Raw genomic sequence first — 23,287 nt, forward strand, 5'->3', positions numbered from 1 at the left:
GCATGGATCCTAGCTGCTGCTGTGTATAGCTTATAGAGGGAAAGGAATCAGAGGATCTTTCAGCAGAAGTCAACCTGCCAACTTGCTCATTAAGGTGATAATACAGGAAGTGCATCAAAGGGTAAACAAGAAACCAAAGATAGACAACTGGTTGTCAAACTTCAACTTTTATCCATTTTAGTTATGAACTAGGGGCTGCTTAGATGAGAGGGTCATTATTTTGGAATGTGTCTGGTGTGCTATTAGAGTATTATGTACTAATGCTTGAGCTGACTACTGGGGCTTATAGTCCAGTAGCATAGCTCCGTTTTCATGGGCTGTAAATTCTCACTTTTGGTTAATAATACAAGTTATTTACCAAAAATAAAAAATAAATAAGAACCAAAATTTGGAAGCTTGCAGTTCCCTATCAACAAGTGATGTTTGCACCTTTGTGGCCCCTGATGCTCATGTCAGACCCTTTCAGTTTATATCTTCGTTACAAACAGCTAGAACTCTGATTTAACATTTTTTTTTTAAGTTTTAAAAGAAAAATTAAAATAAATTAAGACTCTTATTGCAATACACATACTTTTCAGTACAAATGCAATAAGAAACTATCGTTTTCCAACCTCTTGATCTTGGAATGTGAAAGTGAAAGTGAATGAAACCAGTAAAGCAATTTTGAGTACTCCTGGCAATACAAGAAAGCTATATATTGCATATTGCTGATAAAACATTCTTTCATACTCCTCTAATAAAATGAAAACCACTAACAAAGAGCCTCATCTATGATGTCTCATCAATTTCTCCCAGCCCCATCACTAAGCCGCTATACCAAAATTTCTCCCACCTAAATATACTAGCTTATTCTGTTTAAACCATCACAATCAATTCAATGTACAACTGCTCCACTGACTACCTCTTCAAGATCTGCAGAGCTTGGATGACAAAAGAACCCAAAGGGAGAAGAAAAAAAAAAAAAAAAAAACGAGAAATACAACAGAAGCAGGTCAATGCATGACGCGGAAATAGCTTAGCCATGTGGTACTTGATATATAATTCCTAACCTTTGAGATCCGCGGAGAAAAAGCATCACTTCTCTGGATCTTTCATTTCATAAGGTTGCATATTTCAAAATTTCCTCTGACAGAATGAAGCTAAGGATTGAACAAGCTCTAGCACTTCCATATAACTCCAAACTTCATTCTTGAAGATAAAATACCCTTAGTGGGATAAAGACTAAGAGGTCTACCTCAGCGTGATCTTTGTGCTGGTGCTATCCTATTGCAACTTTCAGGAGGGTAATAATCTCCACATCACCGAGGGCTGATTCCTTGACAAGGTGGAAAGGAGTCTTTCCTTCCTTATCGACAGCTTGCGGATCGGCCCCCCTGTTTGGAAGAAACCATATTTGGTTAAGCAACATAGCCAAAAGTTACAAAATTTCAGCAGCATTATGAAAATAATTTAAATTGTCAGTTCAATTTCTGTGGCATTAGCTAATTACCAACATTACTGTAATGCTTTAAATATCAGAACTAACTATATTATCATTTCGAAAACGTCAATTCTCCTCCAAATCTGAGGCCACTATCACTAGAAGAGTTGAAAGTGGGGGAGAACTAAGCAGTAGAACGTTTTGATTCATGTTATACAACTTGAATGTCATTCGCCTTTACAAAGATCATAATCCTCCAGGCAAGTCAAGGGCTAGAACTAGTCTGTTGAGTCGGCTCCTGTTCTGCTATCCGATGAAGTAAAACAGTAATCAACTACCATTTCTTGTCCTTAGTCAGATTCATGGAAGCAGTTTTGATATTTGAGAGCATATTTTGTTATGTTCTAGCTTGGTATGAGAATTTGTGCGGTAAAACCATTAAAAATACTCTACAATTCCTGGAGAATCGGTTTCAGTTCATCTACATGTACACTGAACCCAAACCTTTGTCCTTTGTAAAACTACAACAACAACAACAAAAACTCAGTAAAATCCGATCAGGTGGGGTCTGGGGAGGGTGGAGTGTATGCAGACCTTACCTCTACCTTATGATAGGTAGAGAGGATGTTTCCGATAGACCCCCGGCTCAAGGAGAGAACAAAGGAGAGATGAAAAAGCATCAATAATAACAAACAGTAATAAGCAGTAACAAAACAAAATAATAAGATAACAGAGTGAAAGAAACAATCAGATAGTACTAGGGATCTAATAATAAGCAAACAAAACAATAATACTACTACTCCTAGTACTAGTACAGGAAAGCAATTTGTGCGCAACCTACTAACCCTCTATCCTGATACTCGATCTCCACACTCTGCTATCAAGGGTTATGTCCTTGGTAAGTTGAAGCTGCGCGATATCCTACCTAATCACCTCTCCCCAAGACTAGATATCATAAAACATGAACATCAATAATAATTTTTTTGTTTTATGCTGTGAAAGGTAAATTCTGTAAAACAGCTATGAGACGATCAATGTTAACGTAGACGTGTGGTCATACAAGTTTAGACAAGACTAGGAATGGTCACATATGACAGAAGGTACAAGTAACAAATATAGATGAAAAAATGAAAGAAGGTGTGACAGACCTCCAAATGCATTAGTATGTAGGTGTGACACCATAATGATTGAAGGTGTTAAAAGAAGCTGATGTAGATCTAATATCAGGAGGAGGAAATTGTCACAAAAGACCTTGAAGTTTCTCGAAAGCAATGCAGACTTAGCAAGAGCAGAAACAATGGAAGCAAGTATTGTATAGGCGATACCAACTAATTTGGAACAAGGTTAATCCTTATTGACATACTTAGATTAACCTGGTATTCCACACGAGTCTTTTAAGTTGGCTTAGAGATTATACAACAGTGCAAGTATATGTGTGAGATGTGGAGAAGTCTAGTTTTAGAGAATCCCCAATTTGGCCTAAAATACATATATTGGATAGTGGAATGGAACATGCGCAAATGGAGCGGAGTGGATCAAGGATTCGTATAGCTGACTCCAATTAGTTTGTATTGAGGCGCAGTCGTTGTTTGTTTGCTTGTTTATACAGTCTTTCACACATGGGGCCGGAATCATTCCGGTTTAGATCCCAACTCTTAACTGAGTTCCTCTCACCTCAAATGTTTGGGTCATAGTTTATTTTCAATTAATAACATTACTGGTTTTCTCTAAGTTGAATTACTTGTTTCTCTCACAAGTCACAATTTGTTGGTTGGAGTAACAGTTGAAATTGATGTACATATACTCATTAATATACCTTTGTTGTTTCAGTGGACAGTCTTGGTTTGACTTCAGTAATAAATTTTACCAATTTTAAAAATGACAAGGAGTCTTGACACTTTAAAGTTTTAAGGAACAACGTTACCACTTTATGAAAAGAGGCATCCATATTACTAGTGTGTTTGCTTCTACTTGTCAAGAAATTGCTAGAAGTTTATAGCTAATTTTGTATAGAATAGCACCTCTAGTAATTGCAAAATGCGTAGTCTGATTGTGTTTTTCACATGAAGTTAGAACTATGTTGTCAGCCATTCCTTGAGGTTACTGGATGAAGTCCCTTCAATATAAATCTCTTTATACACTTCTAATGATGTTATTATCTTCACTGCTGCTAGTCCAGGCAATGGCTATGATCATATGAATAAATACGTACTCTCTCTAATCATGAGCTTTTAATAGAGATTGTATCGTATGCTAAGTGCTAATTACGAAATATTGATCGTAATAGCAGATTTAATTGAAAACAATGTGCCCACGTAGGTGCAACAAAGGAAAATTTATATGTGGACATTAGATTTAATTGATGAGGGGTAAATACGGCTCTAAAGTTAATGGCAAGGGTAAACATGACCCTAAAGTCGGGCAAATATATCAATAAAGTATAACGAAGGGCAAATATAACTTATTTGGTGAAAGTACAAGGGCAAATCTGACCCTTTTCCGTTGTTATTAAGACCTGTTTTAGTATCGAAAGGTGAAAACATGCAGAGACCCAAACCAGGAGGAGGTGATTTTGATAGTCCACAAAGATTCTGGTATTTGGTTTCTGAAGGTCAAAACCAACCTCATACAGGTTGAGCCCAACTACTTTATCCATGTTAACCCCCCCTAACTGTTCATAGAATATCTGAATGTAACTGAATAACTCATCAACATTTAGAAATAACTAAAGAGAATACCACTCAATTTTAACAGAGGCACATGTTGAAACATGGGAACTTCACATGATTGCTTCAGCTGAATTAAAATTTGACACTTTGTAACTAGTTCATGACTTCATGGTAACTTTGTTAGAGGGTTACAGAGTTCCTGAACTGAACTTGAGATAAGAATTACTACGACCAATAAGAAATGTGGCATTACCCAGTAAAAGCACCTCTTCTTTGTGCTTGGAATCACATTTTCTGAACGTAAGCACAATAGCTGTGGACCTCCCTTATGGTTTTAACAATATAAATATGTAGGACATGTTAACCTATATTGTGAAGCTCCTTAGAAACTTTTATGCAAATGCAAATGCCTGGACATCAGCCTTACTGCAGGAATTTTATTATCAAACTGAATATACAAATAAGAAAGAAAGGACTAGCACTGGTCTTCGAATCAGAGGATTACCTTGAAAGTAATAGTTTGGCAATTTCGGTCCTTCCTCTTAAAAAACTATGATGCAGCGGGATCTGACCACGCGAATCACAAGCATTTATGTTAGCACCATGCTGCAGAAGCAGCTCCACCATGCCAATATCAGCAGTTTGGCAGGCTAGGTGAAGCAGGGAACAGCCATCAAGAAATTCATCAGAGGAACGATCTTCACTTCCACTTTGTCGATTCAAAGAACTTGAACAATCACTGCCTAAGAAATCGAAGTTATAATCAGGGTTTGCATGTCAATGCAATCTCTATAATTCACTAACGAAAGACGTACCAAGCGATGCTTGCCCGTAACCTGCATTAACATCTGCTTGATAGACAACAATGAGACGGTATACAGTTTTCTTGTCATTTTTACGGACACCTTCCCACAACTGCTGTGCCACTGAAAGCAGGTGCCTACTGTCTGCCACTTTGTGAACAAAACTTTTTTCTGCATACTGCAGCCATAAGAAGACTTAGCAAGCGAAGAAGAAGGGTGAGGAGTTAAACGAGGTGAAGTGTATTAAAGATGATTCTCATTAAGTGTTGACAGAAGATAACGAGATCAAGGAGAGATGGAGAGACTATTTGATCAGGGTGAGGAGTTAAACTAGGTGAAATGTATTAAAGATGATTCTCTAAGTGTTGACAGAAGATAACGAGATCAAGGAGAGATGGAGAGACTATTTGATCAATTGTTCACCTAGAACCAAGAGAATAACATTTTAGACCTCCACACATCTGTGAACAATATAAACTTTAGCTGCACTAGTAGAATTAGGTCGACAGAGGTAAAAGATGCCATGAAAACTATGAGGATTAGAAAAGCTTGTGGTCCAGATAGTATATTATAGAGGTTTGGAAGTGTCTTGGAGAGGTCAGAGTAGAATGACTCACAAGCTATTCAATGCTATACTACGAAGTAAGGATGCCCGATGAGTGGAGGAAGAGCAACCCTAATTCCGATTTATAAGAACAAAGGAGATATTCAAGTAGTGGGAATTATCGTGACATTAAACTCATGAGTCATACAATGGAGCTCTGGGAAGGAATGATAGAGCATAGACTTAGGAACACGACAAGAGTAAAAGAGAACCATATTGGATTTACGCCAGGTAGATTTATAACGGAGGATATATTCTTGCTAAAAGATTGACAAAAATCTATCGCGAAAGGAAGAAAGATCTACACATTGTGTTTATTGACCTAAAGAAAGCACATGTAGAGTACCACAAAGGTTCTTCGTGGGTGATGGAGGAAAAAAGGAATTCATATTATATATATAAATGCCATAAAGGACAGGTATGAAGGAGCCACCACTAGTGTGAAAACAATAGTAGGTGATACATAGGAGTTTTCAATAACGGTGGGTTTACACTAGGGATCAATGTTGAGCCTCTACTTGTTTGCCCTAGTTATGGACGAGCTAACCAACACAATGCAAGATGAGGTCCTATGGTGTATGTTATTTGCTGATAATCTTGTGTTAATTAATGAAGTAGTGAGGGAAAGTGTGAACTACGGAGAAGTACCTCAGAAAAGGGTTTTAGGATAGTAGAAGTAAGACTGAATACATGCGTTGGAGGTTTAGTCAGCGTGAGAAGAGAGAAGTCAAGGTAAGACTACACGGGATTGCGGTGCCAAAATGGAAACTATTTAGATATCTAGGCTTGTTTTACGAGAATGGAATGATAGATGAAGATGATACTCATAAGATTAAAATCAGATGGTTGAAATGGAGAAGTGCTACCGAGTGCTATGTGATAGAAGGATACCAAACTGAAAGGTGAGTTCTATAGAACAAATATAAGACCGACAATGTTATATGGTACTGAATGTTGGGCTGCTAAAGTCCAACATATCCACAAGATGATTGTTGCGGAGATGCAGATGCTAAGATGGATAAGTGGTCGTACAAGATTAGATAAGATTAAAAATGACCTTAGTCGCTTGAGATGGTTTGGACATGTCCTATAGATGCATCGCTCCATAGGTGTTAAACTATGGTAAGTGAAGGTGTTAAAAGGGGACAGCGTAGACCTAAATCACATGAAAGAAAGTTGTCTTGAAAGACCTACAAATCCTTGGTATAACCAATGCAGACTTCGCTAAAGACAGGCATAATGTAAGAGAAAGATCCATACAGGTGATATGTACTAGCTGAGAATAAGTTTTAGACTTGTTAGAGAGCTTCTAATAATAATAATAATTATTATTATTATTATTATTATTATTATTATTATTATTATTATTTTTTATATATAAGTTATTTTTCACTTTTATTTTATTTGTATGATGATGATATGGAACGAGCTTAAATGAAGAAGTGGGGATTCATAAAGCTGACCACGGCTTGTTTGGGACTGAGGCATAGTTCTTGTTGTTGCTTCATGGCACTAGAAAGTATGGAAATCTGCAATTGTGTAAGATCATAAGAATATGCAAGGCCATTAATCACCTAAAATGGTTGTAGCACTTCACTAGAGGATCTAAGTTAGCAGGCCAGACGAAATACTCCCTGCCCAGCAGTATCATGGGCTGGGAAAGTTCTTCAGTTATCGCACCTGGAGCAGCCAAACAGATGCTGCAAATTATAGCAGCCATACCATAGAAGGTTCCACACGCTATGCTATGAACTTTAAGTAGGAGAGAATTAAGTCCTAGATAAGCCTATGCTAATATTAGGTTGCCCACATGGGCATAATGTGCAGTGGCAGTCCACTAATCAGGTGCAGCAGCCCTATAGGAGAAGGCTCATGAGTATGATGTAGAAGTGGGAGATAATAAGCATGATAAAATGCCTACATAATTAGTGAGTCGACAGGAGGGGCATAATGTGCAAAATCCACCAATCTGCTGACATTAAGGGCTAATCAAATGATTGAACTGGAGGGATAAGCTAAAAATATCGGCTATAGAGGAAAACAAATACTCACTCCATTTTAATTTATATGAGGCAAAGTTTGAATAACAGAGTTCAAGAAAGAAATGAACACTTTTGAAAAATGTGGTAAAAACATTCCATAACATTTGCGTGGCTATAAGACTTTTGAAACTTGTGGTAAGATTTCCACGACATTTGTGTGGCTATAAAAGCTTCTCATTAGGGATAAAATGGGAAATTCAGGTTAAATGTTTCCAAATCTAGAAAGTTGACATTCTTTTTGGAACCGTCTAGAAAGGAATATTGCCACGTAAACTGGAATGGAGGAAGTAATATTTAAGATGTGAAGCTGTTCCAAAAAGACAGAAGCAGCTTAGAGAACATGTTAACTATTTGTAGTGGTACCTTTGCATGAATAAACTTCTCCTTCACTGAAATATGGTCATCGTCACTGGGTTTGCAAAAGAACTGTTTGTGTTTATGGGACTCCAAAAACCTAGAGCAATCAGTAGATAGTTTTCAATAAAGAAAACCAATGGAAATAAATCAAATCGTACGGAATTTTCGAAGTTACCGCATTGGTATTTCATCTGCCTGAAAAGTTCTTCTTGGATGCAACAAACCCTCCCAAATAGAATTCACGAACACATTTCCAAGAGCCTGGAATAGGGTTATGACTGAAGGCTCCCATACTTTAACATCAAGTGCCAAGGATCTTACCTAATTTCAAAGTAGCAATTCAGCTGTAAGAAATACTTCAACTTTTGCGTAATCATCTGTAAATGCTCTACAAATTGCGACGGTCTAAGCAAGTCCAGTGCATAATAAAGCAGTGTAAGTATTATCCATCCAACTAGATCAGGGAAATGGACAAAGGACTTCTCCATCCAATTTTCTTTAGGGTTTTTCCTTTGGACACTCCAAAATAACAGAATATAAATTTTCAATAATCATCATTTATATTAAAATTAAAGGCCATGTAAATCTGGATTTATTTTGATGCTAAGGACAACTGGTCTAAACATTATTTTTTGGAGAATAGAATAAGAAACAATATATACAAAAACTCATTTATTTTAAACTAGGAAACAGTAGAACAATGACTATTAACCTGGGAATGATCAAGTGGACAACCCCTTCCATAAGTTTAAAAATAATGAGATCGAACAATTATAGAAAGTACAGTATATTAGCCATCTCCCCCTCTCGCTCTCACCTATCCTCTAGGCTATCTAGGTAGTTCAAAGTTTCAGTGGCAATAGGAGTTCCTAACATGGCATCAAGAAGTTGAGTAGTTGTAGATGAGCTATGTCTTTTTTACCTAGGTCTCTCATATCGGCAAAAGTTCTGATTTTCTTATCCTTACTTTTGAACTAGTCTCCACTAACTTAGCTGCTGAACCAGTACAGAGAGACGCATTGAAACTATGACTAACAATCACATAATTATTCAATAAGCTTGAATTTTGGAACTATATTCGCGTTTTTTATGAAAGAGGTAAGGATACTATATTCATGTTTTTTGAGCACTACAGTTGATAATGTCTAGTTTCAAAGAACCTAAATACCTTCATAAACAAATTATTCACCGCCACTAGAATGAGATGGGCTCAGAATGGGGTGGAATAGCATTAAGGATTCATATAGCCCCCAACTAGTTTTGGATTGAGGTTTAGTTACTTGATTGATATATTGTCATGTCTTAGGCATGCAAGTGGTTCTAATTAGTTACCGGGTTTATGACTTACACTATGTATTCCACAAAGAATCATTTGTCTTCTCATCAACTGAGTTATCTAGATACTTCCAGAATAAACATCGGATTTTCTAGCTTGGCTATATTCCCCACATATACTCTTGAATTTTTTTCCTATTTTTATAGAATAGAAACACTACACAAACACATAATATGATAATGAATATCAGAAAACATGTGCGGTTTAACATGAAGGCAGGGCCTTTTACTAGGGAGAAATTTAATAAGCTGTCCTGCCCCTAACAAAAAACAGAGTAGAGAAAAATTATTACAAAGTAAGAAGCAAGGTTGAGAAAAGCAGAAACCTTGACTTGCCTTTGATACATGTACACCAAGGTTACGGTGAATGCCAGAGCATTCAATGCATATAAGAATACCAAGATTCAAAGAAGCCCAGTCTGGTTCAGGAGCACCACAATCGGCACATTTATCATTCCCAGGTATCCTCTTCAGTGCATCAGTTTTTTTCTCTATTTTCATGGTCAGGTTTGATGCACTTTTGGATTGGCGTATGGAACTCCTAGCAATGAAATCCCTCCCAGATGTGCACTCTTCAATTGTTCTTTGATCATGACTGGTCGGACTTCCTATAGACCTACTTTTGGTAGGGGGACTCAAATAGAAATGCTGACAACATGAACCAGTATCATTAGGAAGCAACAAAAATCGGAACTGGAGTAAGAATATCAATGTTAATATTTTACCCTTTCAGGTGTCTGGGAACTCAGCAACGAGGTAATAACTCCTGTTATTTTTTCTATCCAGTCCATTTGTTCTGCTGAGCTCTCTGCCTAAATGGTCAAAAGATAGAACTTTACTGAGAACTGTTAACAACATATTATGTTGAGAACAAGTTCTCTCAATATAGCTCTTGCTTAGTTCACCTGCAAAGTATAACTCTTTGTTGGTGAAATTATTCTGAAGCAAAATCTGAGATCTGATTGCTCTGCATCCGCTTTTATTGTTGATGTCAGTAGGTTCACAGTGCGACGTGCAACAGGTTTTTCATCATGTACACCTCCATGATAATGAGAAGAAAGCCAACTACTCCGATGCGCTGCTCCCAGTTCTGAGGAAGAGTTTCTATGTGAAGAGAGTGGATTGGAAGATCCCTGAAAATGCATCATCCACATTTGAGCAAGCATAAATAGTGGCCGGAAGAACTTGCCCAAAAAAACCATTTTATCTGATAACTTACAGAGGACCTGCTCCTTTGTGTTCGATAATAGTACAGCATTCCTCTGCTATCTAGAACAAAGAATCTTCTCTTCCAGTCACCTCTTAAATTAGAGGAACGCTTTGACAGATACCCTTGTTTTATAGTTTCTACCTACACTATTGAAATCTTAGCTATAAAAATAGTAAGCAAGAAGAGATTTCAGAAGAAATAACAAGAATCTCAAAAACAGCAGAGAATAGGGATGCGGCCTCAAAGCATGTACCTTTCCTTCTGCAGCAGACTGCATTACTGCCTCTATCACTTTTTGAGAACTTCTGGAAGAATGTTGTGAGATGTCAGCAGTTGAAGAACTGTGAGGACCATTTAATGACCGCCTGCTTTCTTGATCAACTTCCCTCCTATACTCTTGCATCTTTTCGTTGAGAACTGCCTGCTCATGTGTGGAACTCTCTCTAGCCCTTTGTGCAAAGGCCAAGACCTAGTATAACCACAGACGTCAAACCCCATTAAAGTAGAGACAAGTAATTGAAAGATGCCATAAACCTACAATGAATTCAGTATCTCATTGAAGTAAACTTTCTCTATGAGCCCGTTTGGCTTAGCTTAAAAAAAGTGGCTTATAAGTTGGTTTGACCAAAAAACAGCTTATAAGCCAAAAAAAATAAGTTGGGCTACCCCAACTTACTTTTTTAGGCTTATTCTAAGCACTTTTTTAGCTTATAAGCTGGTTTGCCAAACACCTAAAAAAATCAAAAAACAGCTTATAAGCTGGTTTGACCACTATAAGCCAATCCAAATGGGCTCTATGCTGTATACTACCAAACTCGCTATGAGTAACAAGTTCACAGAAAAAGAAGGATTCACCAGCAGAACATTCAGCTCAGGTCAGTCAAGAAAATACTATTTCATAGAAACAGAGAAAAACTGAAAATTTTAATAATCACGTTAACTCTTGATGATTAAGAAGTCAAAACTGCTCCACTGCGTATCTAGCAATCTTGGGACTGACAATGGAGTATATAGTCATCCAGTTAGCCATCCCCGCGACTCTAATAACTGAGAAAGTTCCCCAACTTACCAGTTTTTGGTTTACCCTCTTCAACACTTCAAACACAACCCAAAAATCAAAGTCTGATGGACGGGCACTACATTAGAATGCAAAGTTCAGAATTTTTCTTAGTGATTTAGAATAGAACAAGTAATCAAATAGAAGAGAATGTATAGCAATTTCCATCTCAAGATTTAGAAGATCATTTGTTGATATATTCCTTTTATGAATATGGCTTGATGAGCAATGGCACAAAAGTCCGCCCACAATAACTGAAAATACAGATTGCAAACTAGAGTGATGCTTAACACACCAGTATGTCGAAACTTAGATCTTAGCCATTTTTTTTTTCACAAAAGGAGGATTTAAAGATGCTTCTTTCCTGAATTGTCTCAACTACGCTGATGTCAACTATCTACAATCTCTCCAACCCTTTAAGGCAGTTACGCGGTTGCAAAATCAATTTAACAAAGATCAGCACATGCAATTTCAGTGTATGGTGTTGACCCTGCTTAATATTTTAAAGAATCAAAGAAGTTGTTTTTACATCTTCTTAATTTCGTCGAGAGAAAATAATGACATCCCTAGGCTCAAAATTAAAATGAAATATATTAACCCCTCAAACCTCTCCAAGACCACATGAGATCCCATGCACTAACAAATAGAGGAAAGGCAATGGAGGAAATGGTTTGATCAATTTGGCTTTATCAGTCCAAAATTTTCTGCAAATCCTTGCGAGTGTGTTTTTGGCACGTGGTGCTGTCTAAGTTCTACTAGAATATAAATCTAAAAACAAAGAGTTCCTCTTCTTGTGCTGTCTACAGAAGAAAAGAGAAAAAGGAGCAGCACGTTCGCCTCATCATGATGTAATGCTAACAGAGCTGGAATACACAACAAAATTTCTAATTTAGTTTGTGTTTCTTGTGGTCTAATATGAATATCAATATGCATGTGCGCAATGTATTCCATGGTTATTATACCTGTTTATTTTATGGAAATTGAAGCTCACAATGAGTGTCTTTAATAGATAATTGAAGAACATATATTATATAAACATTTTGAGGGAGATCTATAAGTCACTCATGATTTCATGAAACTGAACACAACAATTTAGTTTAATGAAAGTGCACCGGTTACCGCCCCTTCCAATCTAAAAAGGTGGAATGCCTTCATGGAAAAAGGAGAGTACAGAAATATTATATCACAAGTAGAATAATAACCTGATTGATATAAGGCTCCAACTGATGCAACAGTTCATAACCCTGTACATGACGTAGTATCTCATATTCAGCTATGATGCACTCCATAATATGAATAACTCTTATATTTCGTCATTTCAAGACCTGTTTACCACTCAAAAGAAAACAGAACATGACCTGTTTGAAATACTGAAGATGAGCATCCATTGTCAAGCTAACAGATTCCAAGAATTCATACTTCTTTTTGGCCTCAACAGAAGAAAGAGCTGCAACCTGCTCTTATGTTGACGTATTGCAAATATTAGATCATTGCTATTTGTCACTGAATCACTATTTAGTTACTGACTCCCAAAGAAGGGAATTGAATGATTCCAAATTAACTTAGTTTACCAGATTAAAGCGGGTATGCTCAAAAGCTGACCTTGCATAATAAAGTTCCTGGAACAGCTCTACACCGAATTAGAATTTGACAACGAATTTTTACCCATAAAACTACCTGATCAATCAATAACATAAATAGGGAAACTGATCTTCAATTTTAAGAACAAATATTTGGGTACCTCCTCAATGGCAACAGCTATATCCATCCTAGTATTTTTCCTCACCGATAGGAACTTCTCTCGGACCTGAACAAAGGCAATTTTCATACAGTACAGGGTGATTTTCATTTTTCAGTAGGCTATAATTCAAACAAATGTCAAGATATTTCCTAATGTTTAGACTTGGGAGCAAGAAGTGGAAAAGCCATCCTCTTGTGCTGGATCGTGTTAGGATCTTGAACATCATTGCAGAAAGTAAATATGCAAAGATCCATTTTCTTGAAAATCTCCATTATGAAAGGATAATTTTACTGGATCAAAATCTTTCAATGTTTGACAATGTAAAAAAGGAAATCTTTTCCAACAAACAGCAAAACCAACTCTATCACTCTGCATCTGCTATCCTTTAAGCAATGGTATTTTGAATTGCTAGTTAAGTCCGCCATTTCAAAGGGAAAGAAAATGTATCAAATTAGGCAACAATTACATTTAGTTTCAATTGGAAGTCACTCCGTTATAAGATTTTGGATTTGCCAAATTGAATGAGTTATTATCACAAAAACATGCAAGTCAACCACAAGACAGATATACAATGTGACTTAAGGGATGTTATAACCACCTGATCATAAGCTACATCAGCTTTGTCAAAACGCTTCCGAGCTTCCTGAAAGTTTTGGAAATTCATGCAACATCAAGCAAAAGATGCATGTATATATGTATCATGCAAGGTAAGCATGGGAGAAATGCAAAAAGAAATGTATATGGATGATATGGGAAAATTGGGGTATTTATGATCAGATTGGAATGGTAAAATATAGGTTGAGTAAGAAATATATAAAAAACTAACCCATTGAATGTTATAGGCGGGTCAAATGGATTCAATTCAACCCACTGATAATTTATTTCCACTTCGAAATGCCCTTCCCTAAATCATTTTTAAGCCACTATGCCCCATTCAGTAAATGAAGAAATCTATTAACCAAGAAAAAGTATGCAATAGCTCTGAAAAATGGAAATGATTTGTCTATTTAGAGTAGTTGCTTGTTAAATGAAACAAAAATATAAAAGTAGCCCGATGAAAATCCTTAGGGACCCAAGAAGATGAAATGTTCTGGAGAGACAGGTAGTTATTGAGAATGGAATAATGTCCTTCAAATTTAAGAAAAATAAAACTTGAGTTTTTACTTTTTTTTTTTTTTTTAATGGGGGCTTTTACATCCTCTATTCTAGATAATTCAGGTTTTCATTAAAATCCTTTTTTTAAACGTTGTATGTATTTTCTGATTAAATCAGGTAAAATGATCTAAAACAAGCAAGCCCTCAACCAAAAATATCTAATGAAAGTAAAGAAAGTTCCAATGGACTCAACATTCGTATTAATGCCCTACTAGCTGTAGATATAAGATTTGAAGCAGAAGTTATGAGTGGTACCTTTACTTGATGATCAATGCTAGCCATATGTAGTTGTCGATCATTTAATATTTGCTCTACCTAAGAAAATAAGCTGACGATGTCAGTACAAGATCCCAAGCAGATATTTCAGAAGTCACACAATATATATATATATATATATATATATATATACATATATAACCCCTCCCCCAGGAGATCCCCCTTTTTGCTCCCTTGGTGACTCGAACTCGCAACCTTCGGGTTGGAAGTGGAGGGTGCTTACCATCTGAGCAACCCCCTCTTGTCAAGTCATGCAATAACTTAGACCGTGTCACAAGAAAATATAAGCTAGACCTCAGAATTCTTAGAATAGATAAATACACTTCCAAAGTTAGATTGACATAAAAAAGTTAAAACACTTTAAGTAATGCAGCACATTTACCAAAAATGTAAGCATAGAAATATAGGAAACAAACATGACCATGCAGAACAGAAGACTTTAAACCACCTCTAACATTTCGATAAGTAGCATAATAGCTGAACTACAGATAATATAGGGAGGCAACTGCTACCTGTGACCGAAGAACTTCTTTGAATGTTCCAATTTCTCTCAGAGCGATAGCAAATTTTACCATATCAGGACCTAAATATGCAAATCACGTGTATCAATATTAATTGGCTGAGGAACTTGACACTAGATTTTTTTGTTAGGTAGAAGTACAGCTTTTCGGGGGAAATGAATACTATATTTGTAAACAAGTAAATTGAGCTTGATAAGGATAGCAGAAGATGCAAATATGTCCCATTCACCTTTTAACTTTTAGCCAATAACAGAGACACTAGAACTTGATTAAGAAAAATTAGTGGTAACAGAAATTCATGACTCAGATCGAAAATCCCTATAAACTTTTTGCAGAAAAGTAGTCCCAGGTACTAGAAAAATACTTCTCATGAGAAATGCTGTTTTTTGTTGGTCATAAGTGTCCTCTAGATGATGCTTGTAATGATGTCTCCACAACTGCAAGCTCCATAAGTATAAGATTAAAGTTTCTCATGATGCCCGTGTTTTAGTTTTTCGTGTTTAATGATGACTTCCCTTGAATGTCTTCAGAAGAACAGATCAATTACATGATAAGATGTCAGAAAAATAAAGGGAAAACAGAACCTCCAAATGAAACAGCAACAGAATCACCATGCGCTCCTCCAAAGGTTTCAAGAGAACTGGCAAAAGCTATGTCTTTATCATATGCTTCCCCAAGCCCTTCTCTATAAATTGGGAAAAAAGAATGAATCAATCTTACAAGCAACACAATACTTGTGAAATAGTTAAGGATTATTTCTGGGATAAAATCTTACTAAAACATCAACTTCAAACTTTGATGTTTGGCAACATCCTTGAAAAGAAGATTGTATAACTAATTGCATTAATCATATCACATAATGGTGCAACTTTCTTTTCTGCTTGGGGATCAAATCTTCTCTGTTGCACTTCCACGACTATCCATTTTTTAACTACATAATTGACTTATTTATTCTCCTCATCAATACCCTAATCACAACCACTCGGAAGAACCCCCATTCAGGTCATGTTAGGACATGGAAAATCCTTCCCTTTCTTTTTTATTTTAATGTAGTCCCTCATGGTGTATGTTATCTTAAAACCTACAGATTTAAGGATGTGCTGTCGGCGGAAAGCCATAAATGCACTAATATAAGACTCTGTCTGAACTTTTGTACACGTTGATTGAGCACAATGTGACTATACATTCTTGCAAGGTGCTATGCCAAGGGAAATATTTCATGAAAAATTGGTGAAACACATCTTCCTATCCCCCTAAAGGAATTGTTGGGTATGGATTACTAAGATCAAAACGTCTAATTTTCAGTGTAAATGTGAACAGAAATCCAGAAACTACGTAAAAGTACAGTAAATCACAGATTCATAGAGTCAAAATGTTTTAAAAATCATAGTTAATGAAAAAATTGTTTGACACTCCTAGTATTTGTGCCATATAATAAGGGATAGAGGGAGTATAACCAGATATGACTATTACGTTGGGGCCATGATAAGATAAGGATGGTGAGGCTTTACACAGTTGTTTTCTGTCTGTCAGAAGATGATGTATGAACCGATATACCTTCACTAGAGTTGTGTTTCTTATGTGAAAAAAAGTTAAAATATTTTTTGTTGCTAGAGCTTTGTTATTAGTTTCTCGTTTTCATCCATAGAGGCCCTCCTCTCTTCCAATCTTTGTTCTCTCTTCTCTGTTGATCCCTTTTTACATAGAACCACTGAATAATGAAGTGTTCCATGCAACATAAATATGAAGACAAGTTGATGGAGCAAGATGAAGAGGCGTACGTGTACTTTCTGCATCCTTTATAGAACTTTAGACATTTATCCCTCAACGTTTCGGCATCTTCCTCATAAGCTTGAATCTGTTACACCAAGTACAAAACTTAAGGATACACACTTGTGGTCAGAGAAAAGTAAGAAAAGATTAGACTATTTCTTGTGACTACAAATATCCATATGAAAGTAAAACACACCATGGAAAAGGCTTGCAAGTTTCTGCTGCAGAAGACACATCAAACTGCTACTATTACTTTCAGATGCATGACTCATTTTACGCAAAGGTGCTTGCATTCTGTTCTTCACATACCAATCCAATATATCCCGTGTATGTGTAAGTTTCTATTGAAGAGAATGTTAATTTATATGCTTAACACGATTCATGAGAAATAGCTGTTATTAGTTCTGTGTTAATTAAGTATTGCCAAATTAGTGTCAAGTGCATCTAGAAAATCATTCACACTGGACAAAGTACACCCACTTAGCATCTAACCGTAGACTATATAAGCATAATACATTGCATTTGAATCTTGGGCAACATGTTTCCATGCTGGTAACAAGGAAAACAAGTGTGCCACTGGCCCTATTTCTCGGTTATATGGAAAAAGTCTCCATTAATGGGAAGATCATCCTGGCAAACCTCTTGTTCTATACACAATAAATCCTTGGTTCCTTCTCCAAAACACCTTAATTGTGATAACTTCTTATATGACACCAGGCAAACCAGTGTCAGCAATTGCACTCCAACAAAGACAAGGTTTTCGATACAGTGTTTTCTAATAATTCCATGTTTGATTGGTCAAAATTCTTGGAAAACATTTCCGCTAGGAAAACAAGTTACTTAAAAATGAGGAAAATGACTTCCCTAGTGGAAGTAGGGAAAACAAGTTCCACAAGTGACATCTCACATTGACTGGGTCCTCCCCAGTCCCCACCCTCCAACACACCTCACCCCATAACCCGCATCTCCACCACCCCACACCCCTACCCTCAGTCTCACCTCCATAGTATTTGTCTAGATTATATATAAATGCTTTTAAAATAATATTTTTTGCTTACGTACCGAACACAAAAAAATAAGTAAGAAAATCACTTATTTTCCGGAAAACATGTTCCTTCATACAGAACACACCCAGAGTGTCGACGTGCATCATTTTTTGAAAAGGTAAATCAATTTTATCTGATTAGCATCCACTGAATGCTCATATATATTTACAGAAAAAAAAACGTCACGTTACAGTGTCCAATTCATAAGTACATTAACTTTCTCAACATATTATACCTCAACTCTTAAACAGTTAAAAAAAAAGAAAAGGAAATAGAGAAGTGTGCATTATTTAAAACGAAAACTATTTGTTTTGATATTGACAACCATAAACCTCAAAAAGTCAAAGTTTCTACTACTTTTCGTGAAGGTGTTTGACTAGGTACGGAGTTTAAGGATAAAAAGGAAGACTTTTAAAATGTGTGGTCCAAAATAAGTCATAGATATCTGTGTGACTATCTATAATGAGAAGTTTAAAGTTAAATTGTTACTAAATATATAAAAGTGTCATTCGTTTTTGTACTGATTAAAAAGATAAGGGTGTCACGAAAATTTTGACGGACGGAGTAATAAAATAAGAGTACTCAAAGGGTGATTACTCATCATCCTTCATCTACATCATATTGTAAACCTTAAACAAAGGGAAAGGTTCAACCAAAATTCATGGATTTCTGGATCATGAATTCATTGAGCAGAAATAAAGTTACTTCTTATCAACTATTACGTGCACACTAAATCATCACCACCAAAGATAAAATGCTAAAAGTTTAAAGACATGATTTTGTTTTACCTGCTGACGGAACATGGGGGAATCATCAAGCCTGGCGAACATCATACCACCCTGCATTTGAACCAAACCAATATCTCTCATTCTAACAACTAAAACACTATACCCAATACTAGCTGGCCAATCAAATACATGATTCCCAGGCTTGCATAATCTTGAAATCAAATGGTTTCAAGAAAATAGGAAGAGAGAGAACCAAAGATGACAGGAAGTAAGATTAGTGTTTTAAGGGAGATTAACGAAAATGAAGCAAATGGGGACCAAAGTGCGATATTTCATGACTGTCACTCAAATACTATACATAACATCAATCACTTTCTTTTGTCATTTGGGGGGTTGGTTTTGATTAATAATGCATTCAACATCAAACCCAATTTTAGAATGATGATTTCAACTGTCCACTGCGCGCCATGCGCATGCCTCGCTTTCTTTAGTCCATTCCATGATTTTCTTTTCCCATTTTCCTTACAATACCATAATAAAATTTAGTCTCCTTCTACTAGCGCTTTTCGAATTTCGGGAGAATGTAAATTTTATTTTTAAAATCTAGATTATATATCCAAATTCACGGTCAAAATTAACAAACTTGATTTTAAAATTCAAGTTATGTCATATAAATTGTGACAATCGGAAGGACTCCACTGCTGTGTTTTAGTTTGACTGTTATACAGTCTGAGGATTAAAAAAGAGATATTTAAATCTTATAGTCCTAAATTAAATATGCGTGTAATGTATTAAAATATTTATTGAATCTTATGATTTTAAATTTATCGTGAATATGTTTAAATTGTCAACTTACTAAATATAGAAAATAAACTTTTTTTAAAACCGATCAAAAAAATATAAGACACTTAAATTGAAACACAAAAAATATTAATTATGATAAAACCATGGATCTGGGGACGTGTCGTGGCCTACACAATTGGGATCAAAGGGAACGACCTCACTCAGCATGAAGTGGAATCAGTACTGGTCAAAAAGTTGGGCGAAACCCTCACAACATCGGCGTTAAACTGTACTTTTGTCTCAAAACTGTATAGGGGCATTCACAAAATTAGCTGGTGCCTTCATTAAAGCACATACCGAGGCCTAAAAGGTAGAAAACTGATTGGGGGCATCTTTAAAATTAAGCAAGGGCCTGCAAAGTTGCTCCGAGACTTCATGGATCGATTCGATCGAGAAATGATGCTACTACCAAAGGTCTAAGACAATCCTTACAAACTCTTTTTAATTTTATGATCTTTTTATAGAAAATCTTAATTTTTTTTTTTTTACGTAAGAGATATGAAAAAAGCACAAACGAAATCTGAAAAAGACATTTTTTTTCTATTGAAATTGTAAGAGGCCAAGAGATCATATTTCCTCGCTTGTTTTCGCATACAACTTGAACGTAAATAGTTTGGAGGTTTCAGGTGGCATGCCATCCACCTCATCAGAATGTTGGTGCCACGTGAAATTGGGTGTCCACTTTGGATAGTGATGTGATTCTTCGAGTTAACAAAGAATGCAATTTATTAGGATTTTTATCTTGAAGCGATTTGATGGGCATATTTCGAGAAACAAACATATCTTGTCACGAACCAATCAGAGGGCCATAACGGATACCCGAAGCTAACCTACCGAGCACCTCATGACATACGTCTCAAAATCATATCTAAGTGGGCCACGTGGCTAACTCGTAACTATCATAATCTGTAAGAGACACAAGTCCAAGAGATATATGCACATCTATATAATCACCATCAACTACGCCCGGATATACAAGCCGACAAGGCTGCCAAAATGATATACAAAGTATGAACCGATAAGGTTATAGAACATCTAACTATATACATTTTGTCTACGATCCTCTATATATAATGAATAACACAATAAGGACGGGACAGGACCCCGCCATGCCCATATAAATACACAAAAGAATAGTACCAGTTGAACTGTAGCTCCAGAACAAGCGGAGCACTCCTGCCCAATCGCTGATGAAGCAGCCTAAGGGTTTGGTTCGTCTCCCTGTCTACCTGCAGGCATGAACACAACATTCACAACTAAAGGACATCAGTACGAATGATGTACTGAGTATGTAAGATATGAATAACAACACAATAAATAATGAAAAGAAAACATGAGATAAAAGAAATAACTTATACATCTGAATGCCTCTTAAGGCGGATGTCATGCATGCTTAGCTTTTTAAAAAAAAAAAACACTTTTATACATATATATATAGTATCCTGCCCGACCAATTAGGCTAGGTGTTATCATCATAGCATCATCATCCCGCGTCTGGGGCATCCCTCGTCCGGGTAACATCATAACCTACCCATTGCAGTGGTGTGCACATCTACGTGTCTGCCCGACCGACTATAGCGCGGCTCGGTGTGAGAAAATACATATATATATATATATATAAAGCATGCATGAGAGCCCAAATAAAAGCTATAACTTTATCGGAGTGAAGTAAGGTCGGTAACCTCCGATTATCAATATGGAACTATTATCATGAACATATCTCACGTTGAAAGAAACAATAATCATAAGATGAGATCAACATCAATAATAAGATCAATAACCAAAAAATGAGATAAATAACCAATAATCATAAAATAAGGATCAACAATATCATAAGAACGTCAAGAACATAAGTTTCTAATATTTCTAAGAGAGGGATCATTATGGACATACGTTGTGTAAGCTCGAAGCAATGGAATCATGCTTTAAGAAAGAAAGGGACAGCCTTAACTTACCTTGTTGTCTCCTTAACTACTCAACGCCTATCCTCCCGAGCTTGTAAATCTACAGTCAAGACGATTCACACTAAGGGTAAGTCATTGAAACGCTTATAAGGTCAAACTAGATTAATTGGTAAGCTAATGAAAATCGGATAGCATTTCCCTTATATTTTCTACTCCCTCCAGTCTTCAAAACAACTCCCAAAACCACAATAAAACATCAATAATTCCATAATCAAAAGATTACATTCAAATTATACTCAATTCAATCTCAAAACTTTTTTTCATAATCAATCCATAACAACAACTTCAACAAAACCCCTTATACACTTGTATATGACATTTCTTTAACATCATTATTATCCCTCACAATAAGATTATGCTAAAAACATGCTAATAATTGTAGCTCAAGTTAATTTACAGCTCAAAATATCATCAAATTCATATTTGAACTTTTCCTCCAATTTTCTTCTCCTCAAATCTTAACATAATTACCATATAAACTCATAAACATGAAACTAAGATGAAATCTTACCTCAAAATGCAAGAACACTTCAGTTCCAAGGTTGCTTCTCCTTAAAATACTCACCCAAAGCTTTTTCAAAGAGAGAAGTTAGATTTAAACCTCGCTTTGAAACTCTAAATACTTTGTGCTTACTTTGATCTTTGATTTTGGCTTGGAGAAATATTGGAATATGTTTGGAGAGGTTTCTAGAGCTCTCTTGAACTTGGGAGTGTGTTTAAAATGACCAAAATGAAAAGGGGTCGTCGTACTTAAATTCTGGAAATTTCCACCTACTTTGTATTATACTGGTCGTATAATGTTATACGGCCAACTTGTTGGCCATATAATAGTATATGTGTTACGCCTCTCGTTTTCATCGTAAGAGAGTTTATGGTTTCCTAGTAATTTATACCCCTAGTACGGAGATTTGTATCTGTGTTTTCGAGATATTAAGTGTCTTACCTCGCGTATACTGAAGTACAAGTGTATGTTTCTTGCAATACAATAGGATTAGAAGTTAAATGAATCGAATCAAAGCGAACCGGAGCGACTCAAGGATTCAGGAAACCAGTGCACTTTGACGGTGCAAAGGGACGGCCCGTCAACATGTTGACATAGCGTCCTTTCACACCGTCAACATGCTGAGGCCCCTCAATCTGGGGTGGCAAAACGACGGTGCAAGTCGACCCGCTCGTCAACCTACAATCGCTGGAACTTTTTGTTCCACTTATATATATATCCCTCACGTTTTATTTTCTCATTTTTCATTCCACAACCAGAGAAAAACCCTAACATATTTCCTCTCAACATTTTCCATTAAATTAGTAAAGTTTTACCAAGATTCAATCCCCGTGAACCCGAGCTAGTAAAGGGAAAGTTGTTCCTAAGGTTCCATTGAACTTGTTGAGCTTGGGAGTTAGAGTTGGAGTTAAAGTTTGATTCTTGGAGTTCTAGTCCCTTCAAGGTATGTGTATGATTCTTACCATTGTTTTTGAGTTAACTGTCAAGAGTTTTAGTGGTTTAAGGTGAAGGAGATGGTGTTGTGAAGGGATAAACTAGTTTGTTGATATGGTTGCCTTGTGGGCTGATTTTGATTAGATTTTTGGAGAGATTCTTACTTGTTTATGTTTTCATATGATGTTGTTGTTGATTGTCGATGTTGTTGTTGATGCTTGGGTTGAATTGGAAATTGAGGGATTATTAGGTTTACAAAGGAAATGTTGTCCGAAATTCGTTAAGCTCTTTTCGTACTTAAATTAGTT

At 36.2% G+C, this 23,287-nt stretch overlaps 1 protein-coding gene across 3 annotated transcripts; it reads right to left on the reverse strand.

Moving 5' to 3' along the window:
• Nucleotides 1-521: 521 nt before the first annotated feature.
• Nucleotides 522-19,457, reverse strand: LOC132603602 (ADP-ribosylation factor GTPase-activating protein AGD3-like). Of its 3 annotated transcripts, XM_060316727.1 has the most exons (21): nt 18,798-19,453; nt 16,972-17,048; nt 15,775-15,875; nt 15,182-15,252; nt 14,649-14,708; nt 13,837-13,881; nt 13,239-13,304; nt 13,069-13,116; nt 12,856-12,951; nt 12,700-12,741; nt 10,694-10,909; nt 10,450-10,581; nt 10,136-10,363; nt 9,956-10,042; nt 9,567-9,878; nt 8,071-8,216; nt 7,902-7,992; nt 6,960-7,025; nt 4,905-5,070; nt 4,595-4,832; nt 522-1,373 (listed from the first exon to the last, which is right to left on the reverse strand). In XM_060316727.1, the coding sequence occupies exons 1-21, from the start codon at nt 18,876-18,878 to the stop codon at nt 1,259-1,261; spliced, it is 2,484 nt and encodes an 827-aa protein (XP_060172710.1). In that variant the 5' UTR covers nt 18,879-19,453; the 3' UTR covers nt 522-1,258. The 3 variants fall into 3 exon arrangements, with proteins under 3 accessions (XP_060172710.1, XP_060172711.1, XP_060172712.1); XM_060316728.1 differs by lacking the exon at nt 6,960-7,025 and having other exon boundaries at nt 18,798-19,452; XM_060316729.1 differs by lacking the exon at nt 522-1,373 and having other exon boundaries at nt 4,669-4,828; nt 18,798-19,457.
• Between the last annotated feature and the right edge of the window lie 3,830 nt (nt 19,458-23,287).

The sequence above is a fragment of the Lycium barbarum genome, chromosome 7 (assembly GCF_019175385.1).
Source record: "Lycium barbarum isolate Lr01 chromosome 7, ASM1917538v2, whole genome shotgun sequence".
Lineage (NCBI taxonomy): Eukaryota > Viridiplantae > Streptophyta > Magnoliopsida > Solanales > Solanaceae > Lycium > Lycium barbarum.

Coding starts and splice junctions, on each gene's coding strand:
- LOC132603602 (XM_060316727.1), bottom strand. CDS start 18,878: ATGAGAGATATTGGTTTGGTTCAAATGCAGGGTGGTATGATGTTCGCC. Junction 15,253..15,774: donor TGTTGCTGTTTCATTTGGAG/GTTCTGTTTTCC, acceptor TTGCATATTTAG/GTCCTGATATGGTAAAATTT. Junction 10,582..10,693: donor AGTCTGCTGCAGAAGGAAAG/GTACATGCTTTG, acceptor TCAATAGTGTAG/GTAGAAACTATAAAACAAGG.